At 42.2% G+C, this 16,903-nt stretch overlaps 1 protein-coding gene across 1 annotated transcript in view; it reads left to right on the plus strand.

Annotated features, from left to right (window-relative positions):
- The window catches only part of ITPR3 (inositol 1,4,5-trisphosphate receptor type 3), a 588,642-nt gene that overhangs the window by 321,475 nt on the left and 250,264 nt on the right, over window positions 1-16,903 (plus strand). The window contains exons 10-11 of the mRNA XM_086923190.1: window positions 8,074-8,130; window positions 10,284-10,426. Coding sequence (XP_086779316.1) covers window positions 8,074-8,130; window positions 10,284-10,426 — 200 coding nt within the window. The remainder of the gene's footprint in view (window positions 1-8,073; window positions 8,131-10,283; window positions 10,427-16,903) is intronic.

Consider the following 16,903-nt stretch of genomic DNA (forward strand, 5'->3'; position numbering starts at 1 on the left):
GATGCGCGACAACCAGCCTCCTACTCCTCTTGCAAGCCCTCAGCGTCAATTGTTGTTCTACTGGTGTCCATGGTTTTACTGCTGTAATCATGACCTCATCTGACACTGGGTAACCAGCCAATCGCAGCAGACTTTGGTGGGGCTGTAACTGCTTGCTCTTCGCTGACGTTTTGTCATGTATGATCAAATCCTGTAACATATCCCGGTGTGACTGATCATGAGGACTTTCCTGTCCCTGAAGTTGTGGCACATGCACAACATTTCCTGAAGCAGCGTACAGTTCATCAAGACTTATCTTGCCATATCCTTAAAGTTATTTATGTGCTATATAAATAATTGTTTATCACAATGTACTATTATTGCCTTAGAGTCCGCCATAGCAGGCTAGCTCCAGCGTTTGGCTCAGGCCTTTATTGACTGGTAGAGCCTGCTAAGGAGTGCTCTAAGGCTATTTGAAGATTCCACCTCTAGATGGCAGAGCTTTCTAATTAGTGAAAACTAACACCTCTCAGAGCCTGAGGGGGTTTAAATCCCCTCGGGCTCAGAGAGGCCTTTGTTCTCAGTAGCAGCTGTGAACAAAGTCAAACACTTGAATGTTGGAGCTCCGGGCTTCTACCAGACATTAGAAGTCCGGAGCACTCCATTGTTTTCAATGGAACTCCCAACATTACAATGTCATAATACATAATCAGGACCTGGCCTGGCAGTTCGGTCTGGACTGTTCCCATGAGGCACAGGGTCAAGATTGATTTGCATATGGCTGGGCCCAAACTGGGGTGGCGTAGTGGGCAAAAGAACAATGGATTTAACCCAGATCTTTTGACTGGGGGAGAATGTTTGCATTATCAGCATTCCGTCCATCATTTGTTTGCTGTAACACTTTTCGCCCTAAGTGAGAGGATGGGCATGCCTAGACGGGTTTCCTTGCTCACTGTGCCACTGGATTCAAGCTAGCCTGGCTGAAGAAGGGTGACATACCCTGATATCGGTCCCAGGATGTTTGTTGCCAGTCTAGGGAGGACCTGGCCTGGCAGTTCAGTCTGCACTGTTCCCATGAGGCACAGGGTCAAGGCTGATTTGCATATGGCTGGGTCCAAACTGGGTTGGCGTAGTTGGCAAAAGAACAATGGATTTAACCCAGATCTTTCGACTGGGGGTGAATGTTTGCATTGTCAGCATTCTGTCCATCATTTGTTTGCTGTAACACTAATACATAATCTAGCATTGTTTAACCATTCCTTTGGCTCTCTCTGCAACCCTGTTTGAACTGGGACTGACTGGATGTGAGAATTAAAGGTGTACTTCCACTAATACTTTAAAAGTAAAAGGTGGCCCTTTAGCTTAGTGGACTGTGAACTCTCCATCTATCGCCACTAAGCAACGCAGGTCTTTTGCCACTGCAAGAATCTTGATCTGGTGCCATGGCCGTAGTGACATAAAACAACTATAGGAATCTCCCACTTCTAATATGTATTTATTTTTATTTCTTGGTTTGAGCAGATTGCTGTGATTGATGAATATTATTTTAGATGGATGTGCTGCTTTCGTGAGAAGGGTCTGAAGTGGTTTAACTGTCATTGAAGGCGTAACTGGGACTCCTACATGGGCTGTCAACCCCTTCATGTATTTGTTTGATTAACCACATCAATGCTAAGGGAATTTGCCCCCGGTGCTCATTTTTTTGAAATCCCATTGTTCATGACTGGCTCAGCTCGTCATGAGCACACGACCAGTGTACTGCATGACGAGCTGAGCTCGTTGTGAGCAGCGAAGGGGTTAAATCAGCCCTAGTCAATTCATTTGACCCACTTCTGGTATCATGTCTTTATTGAGCTCTTCTTCTAGAAGCAGTAGTACTTCACTAGAAAGGCCACAGATGGGGCAGTCTATTCAGTATAATGATTAATTTGCGGTAGGTCTTTCTGGGTTCTTCCTAGTTTGCAATGGGGTAACTGATACTACTTTACAACATAATTTTGCAGCTTTCTCATTAGCAAAATTGCCTTTTGAATGGATTCTGTCACGTTGGTGTTTCCACATGTGCTGTACATCCACTAATTGAGTCTTCTGAAGTCATCTGTCCCTACTTAGAGTTGCTTTGCTGTTATCATATTTCTGCAAAAGCCTTTGTTAGCATTTGATTTGCAAAATTTTAAATCTACTTCATACCCCTGAACAAAAACGAGTAGTCAGAAATTATCTGTATTGCGACTGAAGCGTTTGCTATTTAAAGTTCTTAAATTAAGGTGTTCAATTTGGAAGTTGTGTTGTTAAGTCACCTAAGGACATGTAAATGCTGTAGATTTAATTCAGCACCCTCACACAGTTATTTTACTGCTGCACAGGCAGCAGTAAGTAAGTAAGTAAGTAAATTCTTTATTGCTCGGTTAATTAAAACCATTACAATGTATAACATTCTGCAGCATTTAAAACAACTATTAGGAAATGAGGAAGGAATAATAAATAGGAAAAGGGGATGGGAAGAGAATTTAAAAGACGAATATGAAAACTATGTTACAAACAGGCTGTCACTGGTTTCAGTGAACTTTGCTGGGGCACAAATTTGTCTTTCAAATGGTGTTCTTAGGTCTCAACGAGGATCGGGCCTATGGCTGTGGGCCTCGTTTTTTCACAAAACTGTCCAGAAATTTTACTGATCGGCAGATCAGTTGAGGGTCCGCTGAACATAGAATTTGGACTATCGCGGATCAACAGGTGCGGACTCCTTGCTCGTTAAATTTGTCTTTAAGCCAGTGCCGCCGACCTTGACGCATGGCAGGACAGATGCAAACAATGTGTATAATGTCTTGTTTACCTGCACCACAAAGGTTGCATTCCGATGTTTCTTGCGGTCACCATTTAGGTTGATCTAGTTTTGTGGGCAGAATGCCCAGCCGTAAATGGAGGAATTTACGTTTAATTGTCAACGAGAATGCGGTGTCTAGGTAAGGTGCTGGGGCAGGCCTTGTGTACGATTTAAGTGTCATCCAGGCGTGGGATCGGGTGCTAAAAGATGTTTTGTCAATGAGGAACGAGTGTTTCTTAGCAATCCTTTTAACCACCTGGTTAAACGAAGAAACTGGCAGTTTTGTTTCCCACAAGGTTCCCAGCTCGGTTGCCTCTAGTGAACGTTTTAGGTACTTAGAATAGTCAGAGTTCGGGCTAGTCTGGATTGCGTCCCAGAGTGCGACGTTCATTATGTTCTCCTTGTTCCTCCAGACATTGTACCAGAATTTGATGGCTTCGTATTTTTTCAGTAAGACTTGAGATTGTAATCCCAATTCAAGTCTAACTTGCGCTGGAGAGGAACTATTTGGTAGCGCAAAAACCCGTTGGTAGACTTTGGTTTGTATTTTGCCCAGGAGGGTGGTGCTTTTCCCGTGGTGCAAAACGCTGCCGTATGCTATTGTGGGCAGTAATTTTGCTTTCATTGCGGTTAGCAGAGGGGAAACGAGAGGACCCTTTAGCTCTATTGCCAGTCTGGTAAAGGCATGCAGTAGGGTGGCCCCCTTGTTTTCTATGACTTTAAAGTGCTCTTGGAAGTTTAGGCGCTTATCTAGGTGGACCCCCAGGTATTTGTAGCTATTTACGGCTTCCAGATGATCATTATTTATTCGGAAGGTTGGCTGATTTTTGCGACGTCGTGTTATGAGCAATGTCTTTGTTTTCCTGATGTTTATTGTTAGCAGGTTCCTTTTTGTGTAGCTGGACAGGTCGTTTAGCAGGCGTTGAAGGCCGATTCTTGTCTGGCTCAACAGTACCACGTCGTCCGCGTATGATAAGTGCGTTAGACGAAGGGTACCTAGCCTGGGAGGGTGTGCATTGACCTTGTCTAAGCTTTCTGTCAGATCACTCACAGGCAGCAGAGTATCATTGTTTGGTGCCTACTACTTCAGGCTATGCCAATCTGTCTGCACAAAATACCGAGTGATCATCATTTAATGGTGTCATTGATGGCGTTGATGGAATTGCATACATATATTCAATAAAAAACGCAAAATGCCCCCAAAGGACACACTCATATAGCAATTCAGATATTTTTTGTGTCACTTACATGAACACTTATTTGAAATAATCATAGGGACTAAATGACAATCCAATTTATCAAAAATAGTCAGTTTTAATCTTTATACTCTTTGTAGCATTTTACAAAAATTAATCAACGTCTGGCAACAAAAACTACCAATCTAGTTATGTGGTATTTGGTGGTAGTAAGCAGAACACGTTTTGCATCAAATATGGACATACAATTTCACCATACAAGTGTGAATAAAACACAATATGTTATTAAGATAGAGTCAAAAAACACATTGAGTATGTATGCAAAAACAGTGTTAGGCGTCGGCGTTTCGGTCCCCCGGTGGTCTAGTAGATCCTTGGGACCATCTTCAGGACAGAACAGTTGCACAATGACATATGTATTAAAAATCAGACCTAATCATCATGTGGAGAAACAAGCCAGACTGGACATGTTATGCTACATTACACTGCAGCTTGAAAGTGACGAGAACTAGCGACGTTTAGTCCCGAGACACCCGATTCAAAAGTTCTGGCCTACTACTTCAGGCTATGCCAATCTGTCTGCACAAAATCCCAAGTGATCATCATTTATTGGTGTCATTGATGGTGTTGATGGAATTGCTTACATATATTCAAGTCAGTTCTGTGTTTGTAGTATTGTATAATACTCAAATTGAATGTCCAAACTGGTTTGGCTTACAGCGCATTGCACCTGTTGCACTTATAAAGTTCTGGACTTTGGTATACTTGCTTTACTACCTGCCTCTATTGATTATATAGGCATTACTATATTCAATTTTTTGCCTTGTGCAGTGGGTCTCTCTTTAATGATAGCTATTTTCATTTCCGTGAGAACTGTCTCTATTGGAGCAAAACACTCCTCTGTGTAAGTGGAGAAATGGAGGTAAATGCAAGTGGTGTAGTTTGGACTTCATTGTATAGTATCTAGGTGAATCGTGTCTGACTTGGGTCTATTGTTATTGCTACATTTTATTTGTTGTCCTGTGTTTGTCAAATTGCTTTGTGAGGTTCCTGGGAATAGTTGGCACCTTTATTGGGTTCTGGGTTTCTTTCTCCATGATTCTGGAAAGAATGAAAATAGTGCTCACCAGAGGAGTTATCTCTCCGTGTCCTAATTACATTCATATCTCACAAGGTATATCCCCCTTTCTCTTATAATATTGTAATTTATTTCCTGAATCTACCTTGAGTCTGCGCACCACACCTGTGAAATCACTATGTTTCCTCTTCCTTTTCTTTCGGGTTCGCTTCATTCTTGGATTTAGATTTTAATTGGGGTTTCTGCCATTTTGTTCCGAGGGTGTCTCTTCCAATTGAGACATAAACTTGAGAAATGATACGTAAAAATTCCACTTCCTTCTGATCTTGTGGAGTCATGGCATTTCTTTGGGGCATAGCCAACAGAGCTGCGTCTCTTTCAACATTACATACAATTGTTTCATCTATAAAATCTGTGCTGTCTAACAGGTTTATACTACTTGGTACAGCATGCTGCATCCTGCTTTACTGCATCTGCTTCAGAACCTCAGGTAACACAGCTATACAGGAAATGGCATGAGAAAGGGTTTCAAATATGCTTTCCCATTATTGGTATTGCAGTTTATAGACCTCTTCCTCATTGGGAGACACATGTTCATTATTCAATGTATATCCTGCAGAGATGATTGTGGATAAACCACCAACAAAGGACTTTTTCACTTTATTTAGCTGGGCAACACCCTAATATTTAATTTATTTACACTGGATTAATGGCAATGGGTTGTGCAAGTGTAGGTGTTTGGATAGAATCTGTGACCTCAGTGCCCCCTTCTACAATACAACTTGTCCGCATGTCGCGACTACTTCTGTCAACATATCCCTGGTTACTCCTATGGGTAGCCAAACCCTTTCTGGGAGAGCTTCGTATGTATTTAATGAAGGCAATATTAAAGGTCCCAAACTTACTGTTTGTGTTACATATGGTAAGATCCCTTGAAACGGGTGCATATGTTCTATGTGTGCTAATAGCACACCAGTTACTATGACTGTATTGTGATTGTAACACACTCGAAGCTCTATTAATGCATATCAAGTGAATAACCCGGATACATCTCGTTCTTCTTTTTCAATCCATGAATAGAATACTTCAGAGGTGTACACAGAGTCTGAACCAACCAATAACCTGATTTCACCCCTGTTAATGGGATTTCTCTTGCTATCAGCTGGATTGGAGGGGTGGGGTGTACGTTCTCTGTTATAAGCACTGTTTCTATTTCTACTTTCATTGCTTTTCCCGCCATTGTTTAAAAAGACCCAGAATTTGTACTGGCCACCAGATGCCAGATCCCAGACCAACCCCGCCTGTCCTCTATTTTATTTTTTAAAATGCCTTCTATTTTCTTTTTAAATGTTCCAATTTCTCAGAATACACAGTGCTTCATATAAACTCTTGCTGAATTAATAAATGATTAAATAAATTGAGATAGGACCACATTAAGGTTTGGGCATACAGGCAGTTAAACTAGTGGGGTATATCTTTTATAACTGGTTCTCAACAAACCCCAGTTAGACAAGGGGACTACATTTCCTCCCGAAACATGTGTGTGCTTGACTGATTTTTGGGTTTCTCGGGCCTCAGGGGCCAGGTCCCATGCTGGGCACCATGTCATGTGACCTACAAATTGTTGGGGCCCAACTATTAGATCTCCTAAGCCCAAAAGGTAAGTGTCATTTTCAGAGAAAATGAGAACTGGCAGACTTCTTCCACCCCTCCCCCACTGGATTATGTGGTGATGGAAAAAGAGTGCTAGTAGTCAGACAAACTTGTCACAGAATCTCCCCTTCGCAGGTGGCATATGCAGAGCCAGCCCCATACTGCGCAATCAGTATGCACTGCAATTGGCATCAAACAAAATATGATTATGTAATGTACTCTGTTCACAAATCATGTGTATTAGAATGAATGTAAGTATTATAAACTGCAATAACTATACAAATGAGTTTAATGGTTAAATAAGCGCAAACCTTATTTCATCACAGATTCCTATCCAATCATATAACACGTGCCTAAATTATATCCAGCCTTCAAACAGCATGGTTGTAAACGTTCTTAATTCTATTGCAAAACATATAATCCCCCTCTACATAGTTTACTGAGCTATGTGACCTGAAGTCAGAGCTCCATAGTTCAGCATCCCCTCCAGCAAACGCCGCATGTCCAACCTGCCCCTACACCAGCGCCTTATATAAATTTTTAAGCTTTGTGTTGAATGGAGTGAGGATGGACGGCTCTTGCTTGACTCTTGTTTTGTTACACGGAATTTTACAGTTGCATTTCTTCCCTCTTCCTACATGCTGGAACAAGGTTCTCCTTGTGGCTACATTTTAGCTACCATATTCATGAACAGTACACGTGTGTACCAGAGAATTTAAATTTGCTTTCTCTGCTGCCTTAGCATGAGTTAACGAAAATCATGCCCATGTGTATTGGCTGCACCATTCAAACATAATTTCTAAGCCCTAAACTTGCACCACACACTCCAGTGTTTTTAAATGCACGATTAGTGTTCATGATTGCATACAACCAGGCATGTATTGTATGTAACATACCAAATACATTTAAAAGCCTTGCTACATCCTTTCAGGATGCAAGTCACCTGCTTGTTTGTCCCATGTCCCCTTTCCAGTCTTTGTTGATGTGGGTCCACCTTTTGAGGGTGCTTATCCTCTTAATAAGTGGGTGCTTATCTGCCATTTGTTGGTGCCTGTTCACCATTTGTGAATATTTCGCCTTATTACACTTGCATGATGGCACATGTTCTCTGGTGAAGAATGCCAATCCTGGCCATATTAGCTCCCAACGTGTGTATGTATTGGCTAGAGAGTAGCGTAGACGCAGCAAACTGCTTGAACTATGCCCTCATGCTACATTACTCAACTGTCTGGTTTATATCACAAAGGATGGACTTTTAGCGAATATGGTTTTAGCATCCTTTTATCTCAAGTCCCTCACAGATGGAATGTGCTCTAATCTCTACTTTGCTTTCTTTATAGGAGAACCCAACTTACAAAGGTGATGCTCCAGAGTCAAAGTCTGGATCAGCTTCTGCGGTGAGTGATGTAACATCTTTACTGAGCCTTGTATATTGTTCCATGCATTGGGTAGACACAGGCTATTCTGTGCTGTGCTCTAGGGCTGTGCACTTTATACCCTTGCGTATTACCATGAACTTGTGGCTCTGATTTTTTTTGTTCTCGCAGTCACTCTCCTCCGTTCGTCTCTTCATTCTTATTTCACCATTCAAATGCTCATGTATGTCTTTTCTTTACTTTTTTGTCCTTTAAGTTTGACTAGAAGGAACTGTAGGTCCTTCAGACAGTCTTAGAGTATGGTAGTAGAAGTGTTTTTACCAGATGAGTACTATATCACCAAAAGAAGTCCTCTTGAATGCAACATTTCCATGGCAGGATTCCTTGAGTGCAATGCTGCTTCCTGTATGTGTGCACTGCCTGCACAAATTACAAAGTACAGACTTTCCAAAACTAAACTATGCTCCTGTTTATGTTTGTGTTTTGTAATGCGCATGGCTGCCCGAGGGCTTCCCTGTGCTGGGGAGTGCTGTGCTGAAAGCTGAACCCCCAGGTGCAGGGGAAACAGCCAGGTCTTGAGTTTCTTCCTAAAGGAAAGATCATTTTGCAGTGATCTGAGGTCGTGTGGGAGGTCATTCAACAGCTTCGGTACCAAGTGTACAAATTATCTTTCTCCCCATCTCGACCTTTTGACTCTGGTTGTACTGGGGAGATGGAGTTGAGAGGATCTCAAGAGTCTGGTTAGAGCATGCATAGATAACAGCTTTATGAGCTTTACTCCTTGTTATTTATGGACCAGTGAGCAATTCAGAGGGATTTAAACTTAATTCATGCCTCAATTGGAAGCCAATGAAGCTGTTTGAGGGATTCTTGTACTGAAATGTTGCTAGGAACCTTTAGAAGGAGCCTTGCTGCCACATTTTACACAGTCTGAAGTCTCTTTATAACACATTTGGGCGCAGTCACATAAAGAGAGTTGCCATAATCCAGACGCCAAACGATGAGGGATTGAATGACAGTTTTTTTTAACTGGTCTGGGATCAGTGATAGTATCTTCCAAATCATGCTAAGTAGCAAAAACCAGTTGCCAGACAATTTATGTACTTGGAAATCCATTGCCAGGGAACTATCCAGCCAGACTACCAGATTTTTTATCGCAGATTTGGGATCAGGAGGGGTGCCCATGTCATTTGGCCAGCTATTCAATGGTCTAGTTATGGCCTTGTTTCCTATTATCATTAATTCCATTTTATTTCCGTTCCACTTTGGATAAGATATGTGGAGGTGCAGGATCTAATGGAGATCCTGATTTGGTTGCCAGCTTTGTTGTTTTTCTAATTCCTCCATTGTTCTCCATCCTTTGCTTTGTGATTTGCCTGTGACTCCATGAGTCAATACTCTGCCAGCATTTACATTCTATCTATATCAGTTCTTTTTTGTCTCTGGAGTTCCTGTACCTTTCTAAATTGCTGCCTGAATGCTTCTATTGCTATTTGTTTTAAATTAATATCTTTTCATTCTGTGTGAGCCACTTTTCCCTTCTCCTTTTCTCTCTAATTCAGTTCAGTCTCTCATTCACTTTCCACATTGCTCACTGTATGGCATTTTTATGTGTTCTCTGCCATTTTCTCGCCTTAAGTCCTGCGTCTCTCACTTAGTGCCTGTTTGTCACCCTTTTTTTGCCTGAAGATATATTTCCGTTCACATAGAAGATTAACTACACTGTGATATCATATTAATCCCAAATAGCCGTGCTTACCAATCACAAATCCACATATTATTTGTGAAAAATGGTTTCGCTTAGTTTGAATTCTTCTGGGAAACATGTTTATGATCAGTAAAGGTGGCGATGAAGTTGTAGCCTGAATCTTAGCAATGTTATTTCCCAATTACCACTCCATTTGACATTGTCGCTCACAAGATTCAGCAGAAATATCTAAAACATGTTGCATGCAGTAGGCACATGCTCTACATTTAAACCAATGAGCAGTTTCATAGACAGTCCCAACACCATGAAGTAAGTTCCCCAGAGATGGCAGCTGGTATTATTGACATTCCACTTTCTTAATGCATTAGCACCCACATGACCATGAGTGGGCGTGTCTGTCTCAACTAGCCATAGCGAGTGCTCAATTTATCTGCTCCTGATGGTCCTTTGGTCTTCTTCTTTGCAGGCCGCCGTAGCACGTGCCAACCGCAGGAATGCAGGAGAGATGATAAAATACCGGCTTGTGGCGGTTCCTCATGGCAACGACATTGCATCCCTTTTTGAACTTGACCCAACTACGCTACAAAAGACTGACTCCTTCGTTCCCAGGTAAATCCACATGTAGATTCCATGACTGAGACAGTCAAGCTTCAGTGGATGCTCGGGTGGGCCACTTTTGCCAATAGGAAAACTGGGGGAGCCCTGGTAGTTGAAAACCTTGACCTCTGCCACAGGGTTGCCAGGTCATACTTTTTTGCTTCTCAGGACTTTAAGTGAGGCTCTATGCCTTCTTCACCGACACTTGTGACCCCTTTAAAATCTCCCTAAAAGTTTCATGTCACCCATATGCTTATTATAGACTAATGGTTCATTTATAGTGGATGGTAAGGAGCGAGGCTTTGTCGAAGGCAAGCTGATGGGTCCTTCTTCCATAAAGGGGCCTTTAGGGCGGGCAGGCTGTTGGCTTGGCAGGCAGGGTACTCTGTTGCATTGGAAAGGAATACCCTGTTTGTCACTTTGTAAATTACCCCATTAGAAGTTTTTTTACTGGCTTGACCCCAAGTGCCAAGATTTCAGATTTATAGAATCTTAAAGTTTGACTTTAGGCTTGTCATCATGCTATCTTGGGATCTCAGCCGCAATACAAGAACACCCAATTTCCTGAGGAAGCCTGCATTGTTGATGAAATAGCATGTCTCTCCCTAAGAGTGGAGACACCTAAACCTATGGGCTGGACCGATCACTCACTGGTTGAGTGGTCCATTCCGCTCACAGAACCTCTTAACTCAGAGACCTCCAAATCAGTCTTTAAACGCCCTTGGCGTAAATTGAAGTTGGAAGATTTCCATACTTTCCTCAATGCCAACCAGCTGGGACCTTCGCATGACATCGACCTAGATTATGGTCTGTTTTGCGACTGGATTAAGAAGGGCTTAGATACCCTTATCCCCGCTAAATGGGTTAGGGGGCGGACGTCTACCACTAGCTCCTGGTATAACGACTCCTTCATTGCTTTAAGAAAAGAATGCAAACAAGCAGAACAGGACTGGAGAAAAGACTATGAGTCTGGGAAAAAGCTGTTACCTGGCTAAAATTAAACACTTTCACAGAGTTATCTGTAAAGCTCATGCTGCTTACTATGCGAACGAAATCAGGTCAAGTCCTAATCCAGCTAAATGCATTTTTAAGATTCTCAAAGATCTCAGGACAAGGAAAGCTGCAGCATCTGTTATATCATCTGCTCGCCAATGCGACGAGCTAGCGACCTTTTTTGTGGAAAAGGTTTGCACCATCTATCGATCTGTTCCACAAACTCCCACTCTCTCCACCTCACTGCTGTCTGGCAGTGGGTCCAGTGCAACCCTGTCAGTAATCTCGACTCTGTCGGCGGAAGAGTTCATTAGGCTAAGCGGAAAAATTCAAACTGGCTCCCCCTCTGATCCTTTGAGGCCTATGCAATTCAGGGAATCTCTTTCCATCTTTCAGGCCCGCTCTGCTAAATTATCAATTCCTCCTTTTCAACTGGGACTGTTCTGGCCCTATGGAAACAGGCATGGGTTTCACCCATTCTAAAAACATCTACACTGGATCCAACCAAACCCATATCCCTTCTTCCCTGGGTGGCCAAAATCACAGAAGCACATGTTAACAACGTGCTAACTCAGTTTGTGAACGCTAATAACATCTTGGACCCCTCACAGAATGGGTTCCGCCCGGGTCACAGTACGGAAACTGCCCTTCTGGCCACGGCTGAGTACCTGCGGTCTATCATGGATGCTGGTCAAAGTGTGGCTCTGTTTTTGTTAGATCTCAGTGCTGCCTTTGACATGGTTTCTCATGACATCCTACTTCGAAGGCTAGAAGAGGTGGGGGTAACGGGGTCTGCTCTAGAATGGTTTCGTTTTTTTTTACTAAAAGATATTTCTGTGTGTCTGCCCCCCCCATTCCTTTCTAAGATCCATTCCATCGATCAGGGGTTTCCTCAGGGTTCGGCACTGAGCCCTTCGCTCTTCAATCTTTATGTTCAGCCTTTGGCTGTGGTCGCTAAGCAATGGGACCTTACTATAGTCTCCTACGCTGACGATACGCAGCTTGTTATCACCTTGGCTGAAGGATCCTCTCCGACTGCCTCTAGATTTAGAGAAGGGATGACTGCGGTAGCAGATTGGATGGCTGCCAACTGCCTGCAACTAAATGCTAGTAAAACTGAAATTCTGTTGGTTGGAAACAATGCCAGTCTGTGGAATGAGTATTGGTGGCCTACTGCCCTGGGTGTAATCCCTACGCCCAAGAGAGTGGTTAAAAACCTTGGGGTCCTGATGGATTCATCTCTTACATTTCAAGCCCACACAAGGCAAGTTGCTGCCACCTGCTTTGACCTTTTGCGGGGCCTCCGGACCGTTTTGAAGTTCTTTGATCCACCAATACGACAACTGGTCGTTCAGGCAACCACTTTATCCCGCCTGGATTATGCTAGCTCCCTCCTTTTGGGGGCAAATAAGGCGGAAATACTCAGGATGCAGCGTGTGCAAAATGCTGCCGCCAGAGCCCTGGCGGGTATTCCGCGCTTTTGCTCTGCCACCAGTACCATCCATAGGTTGCATTGGCTCCCTGTGGAAAAGCGGATTAATTTTAAGACCCTGTGTCTTTCTTTTAAGATATTGAAATCTGCTAGTCCCGATCTTTTGAGCAATTTGCAAATTGCTCACCTTCTATGTCCCTTCCCGCCAGCTTCTTTCGGCGGGGCCACATCTGGCGGTTGTGCCTAGAGTTAGGCTCTCCCGTGCTGGCGGACGCTCTTTCCGCCACCTTGCCCCTAGGCTGTGGAGCTCCTTGTCTGAACAAATTCGTGGCATAGACTGCTTGCTTGCTTTTAGGAAAGCTATTAAAACTTTTCTCTTTCCTCTAGTGTAGCTCTTACCACAGGGCTAATTGCCAATTTTTAGAGTGTTATGTGTGTCTGTGCCCTCACGTGGCCAGCGCCGGGACGCCCCTTTGCTGGGGCAGCTGTGCGCTTTATAAAACCCATTAACATAACATAACATAACATAACATAACATAACATATTAATTAAAGAAAAGGTTGTCCTGATTTCACAGAGCTGTTGCATTCCACAGTTTATCTGTGACCTTTCATGGTGATGACACGCTGAAAGTGCTGTCATAGGTTTGCAAATTGTGGAAGAATGTTCTTATGATCTGTGAAGAAATTGTGTTCTTCCTAAATTTGTCCTTCTAATCCGCACCTAAGGAGCTTTAATAGGGGAAAACAAATGAAATATGCAGGGCCGGCTTTAGGGCGGTGCGATCAGTGCCACTGCACCGTGCGCTGACTTGGGGTGGGGGCATCATTTTTGCAAGTATATTATCACTTTAAAAGCACCTGCTGCTGCGTTCCAGGCCTCCAGCGATTTTCGGGCATCAATTAAAATGTCAAGATAACTTCAGTGAAAGAGATCGGAGGTTGGTCTTGTGGAAGTTTTGACTTATCCATCCCTAAGGTAGTACAGACGGTAAAAATGCCTGCTGCTAAGGACGTGTACCATGCAGTTAAAGAGCATATCATGTAAATAGGTCAGTGAGTTACTGCTTCTGTAAGACAGCTTATTTTTTTACTTGTCATTTATAAGTCAAAATCCTAATATAGAACATTGAGCTATTAACTGTCATCCTAGAGCTGCATGCAAACTGCAAGGTATATGTTAGAGCTTTATCTTTTTTTGCCCAGTCTTTCATTTTCCTAATCTTGTCAAAAGGATTAATTTGTCTAGAAAACAATTGTCAATATTAAAGAGAACCACGAACAATGATGTTATGTTTTAAATTCTGAATTTATGCTTTTCCACAATAAGAACTCTTAAACTATATTGCCTACCAGTATCGATGACATGCCACTCCTACACTACAGCTTGTAGTCCTGTCCGATGCTATACATTGATTTACACACATATGATTGTCTCTGTGCAATGTGTGTGTGGTGTAAAGTGCTGAGACACCTTGCACTGGTATGAGTGGTGCTACTATAAAACTAAATGAATGAAACAATGGTTATGGAGGTTTGAGGGGCACTGTGAAAGGGTGCTTGTGAGGGAATCCGTGGCAGAGGTGGTCATTGGATTGGGGGTGGAGGGGAGGGGGGGTGCCCAAAAAAATTGTTGCATAGATAGGGCGCCACAGTGTTAAAGCCGGCCCTGGAAATATGATGCATAAGATCATGTTGTTGTTACAATATGCATTTCAGAATATGGAAGGGTTTTTGTTCAGGAAATAACTACCCGCCCCCTTCAAATTCTCTTCTGTCACAGTTAGAACGGGATTCGAGTTAACCTGTTACAATTTTAAGATCAAAGTTGATACTATAGGGCTTGGATAAGACAAACAATAATATTTTTGATACTACATGTTTCTTCTGAAACAAATGATCTCAGTCGAACTTGCTGATGACTATATTTTAATCTAATATGGAGATATGAGGAAATTCGCTTTTTTTCTCAATGGCGGGAACCAGTTCCAGGAACTCCTATCATTACTGGCGCTTTTTTTCAGGCTGACACGTTATTCTCCCTAATTGGTAATATTATCTGAGGAGTTGCTCCGTGCGGATTGTAGTCTTTGCCTGCACTCTAGTGGGGAAATGTAAGAACTGCGGTTAGATTTGTAGCTCCAGGACTTGCTTACCAAATAAAATTACATAAATATACTAAATGTGTTCTATGGGGAGTAGTTGGATTACCAAAATAAACAATGGTTCAGGGTGAAAAACAGAATGAATGTAGAACAGCCATTACCTTCTAGAGTGCGGCAGATGATCTAGGTTTATTTGGTCGGAAGGCTAGTGAAACACGTGTTTTCTCTGATCTTAAAACCACATACGCTTGCTTATAGTTAGTGGAAGAAGCATTGTTTTCGAAATTTGAATTTAGGAAGGGCAATTAATCTCCAAATGGTGATTAAAACATTGAGAAACTGAAATAGATTTGGACCTTTTCGAGGTGTTACAATGACGACATCCTTGAGCAATTGTACTACTGTTCTTTAAGAAAAAAAGTATTTAACAAAGTTTTTCCTGAATGTTCATTAGTTGTAGCAGTGATCCCTCAATAACCGCTTAAAGCCTATCACAGTATAATTGTTCCAAACGTAAAAATGACAACGCGATTAGAGTAAAAAAAACTAAAACAATAATTATGCTTAGAAAAATTCCAAAAAGGATAAAACATACATGTGGATCACTCATTTCGAGAACTCAAGAAACTACATTGTCGAATTTATCAATGTTTAGGAAGTAGAAGAATAAAACATTCCTTGGTGCTCAAGTGATCGACAAGGGTGGTGCTTGAAACATATTAGAGTGTATATACAATGAATGATAAAAGGCCCTGCAGGCTGAATGCTAATGCTACAAGATTGATTTCAGAATAATAAAAAAAATATTTTTCTGGGTTAAAGTAGCGTTGGTGTCGATGGTGTTTTGACCTGTTTCTTATGGAGTCATCAGGACAATGGGTTATTTGAACAAATTGGAGCTCTGAAAAACATAATTACAATAAATGTAGGACACATTAATTAAATAGAAGGTTATAAGGCATTGGGAGGAGAAAGTAAATGTACATATAGTAGGGCCAGAAGGTCCTAAAGAACTGAAAAATAGTGAAGCATAGAACAGAAGAATGGAATCCCAATACAATGGTGGGCATTAAAGTGCCATTAAAGAAAAGCTTATTGGAATGAGACTGGGCATGCTGCAGAGTAGGTGCTTGCTGTCCCATTTGAGGATAGATTGGATTAACCTCAAACTAATTGAGGACGGTCACGGGTCAGTCTGACTTAAAGGGGTGAATCCACGAATACAGTAAATTGTGATGAGAATCAGTTTAAAAGCACTTAACCGGATAGGGATGAAGACCCAACGGTCACTGCTCACCTGAATGTAAGGTGCTGAAAGGAGTCACCAGGATAATTCCTGGGTTCTGATTCAGTGTGTGCTCAGAGTCAGACCAGCGAGTTTCGGTCGGCAAATGTAAGCATCAAATTGAATATGAACTGAGTAGTCTGCTAAAAAACAAAGCACAGACCAAAGAACATCGAGATGAACTGCAGATTGACCCACACTATGCACTGCCTACCCAGATCTGAGATACAACAGATGCTAACCAGTTTTCAGTATGTGTCAGGAAGTTTAAGTGCATGTGCAGCATATACCTGAAAAGATGTCCGACACACGTATGGAAACGTCCCTCACGTGGTCTCAGGTAAAATAATTATATTTAACAAGCTTTGGCATAGCCAGTAGGTCTTCCTTTTAGGACCTTATACGTTTTTTGCTAAGCAGCAGTTGATGTTGTTGCACCAAGGATATTGTGCTGCATAACTAAATGCTTATAAGGTCCCAAAAGCGAGACCTATTAGCTATGCCAATGCTTGTTTAGGAAGCAACGTCGTTAGTGAAGGCATGACTACTATTTTATATCATGATTACCTTGGCGAATGGGTTCAGCCAACTTCTAGTAAAGTAAACTGTGTTACTGACCTCTGTTTTTTAAGAACATTTGCACCCTCAGTTTTTTTCAGAAAGAAAAAACGCACA

This window comes from Lissotriton vulgaris, chromosome 5, assembly GCF_964263255.1.
Source record: "Lissotriton vulgaris chromosome 5, aLisVul1.2, whole genome shotgun sequence".
Classification (NCBI taxonomy): domain Eukaryota; kingdom Metazoa; phylum Chordata; class Amphibia; order Caudata; family Salamandridae; genus Lissotriton; species Lissotriton vulgaris.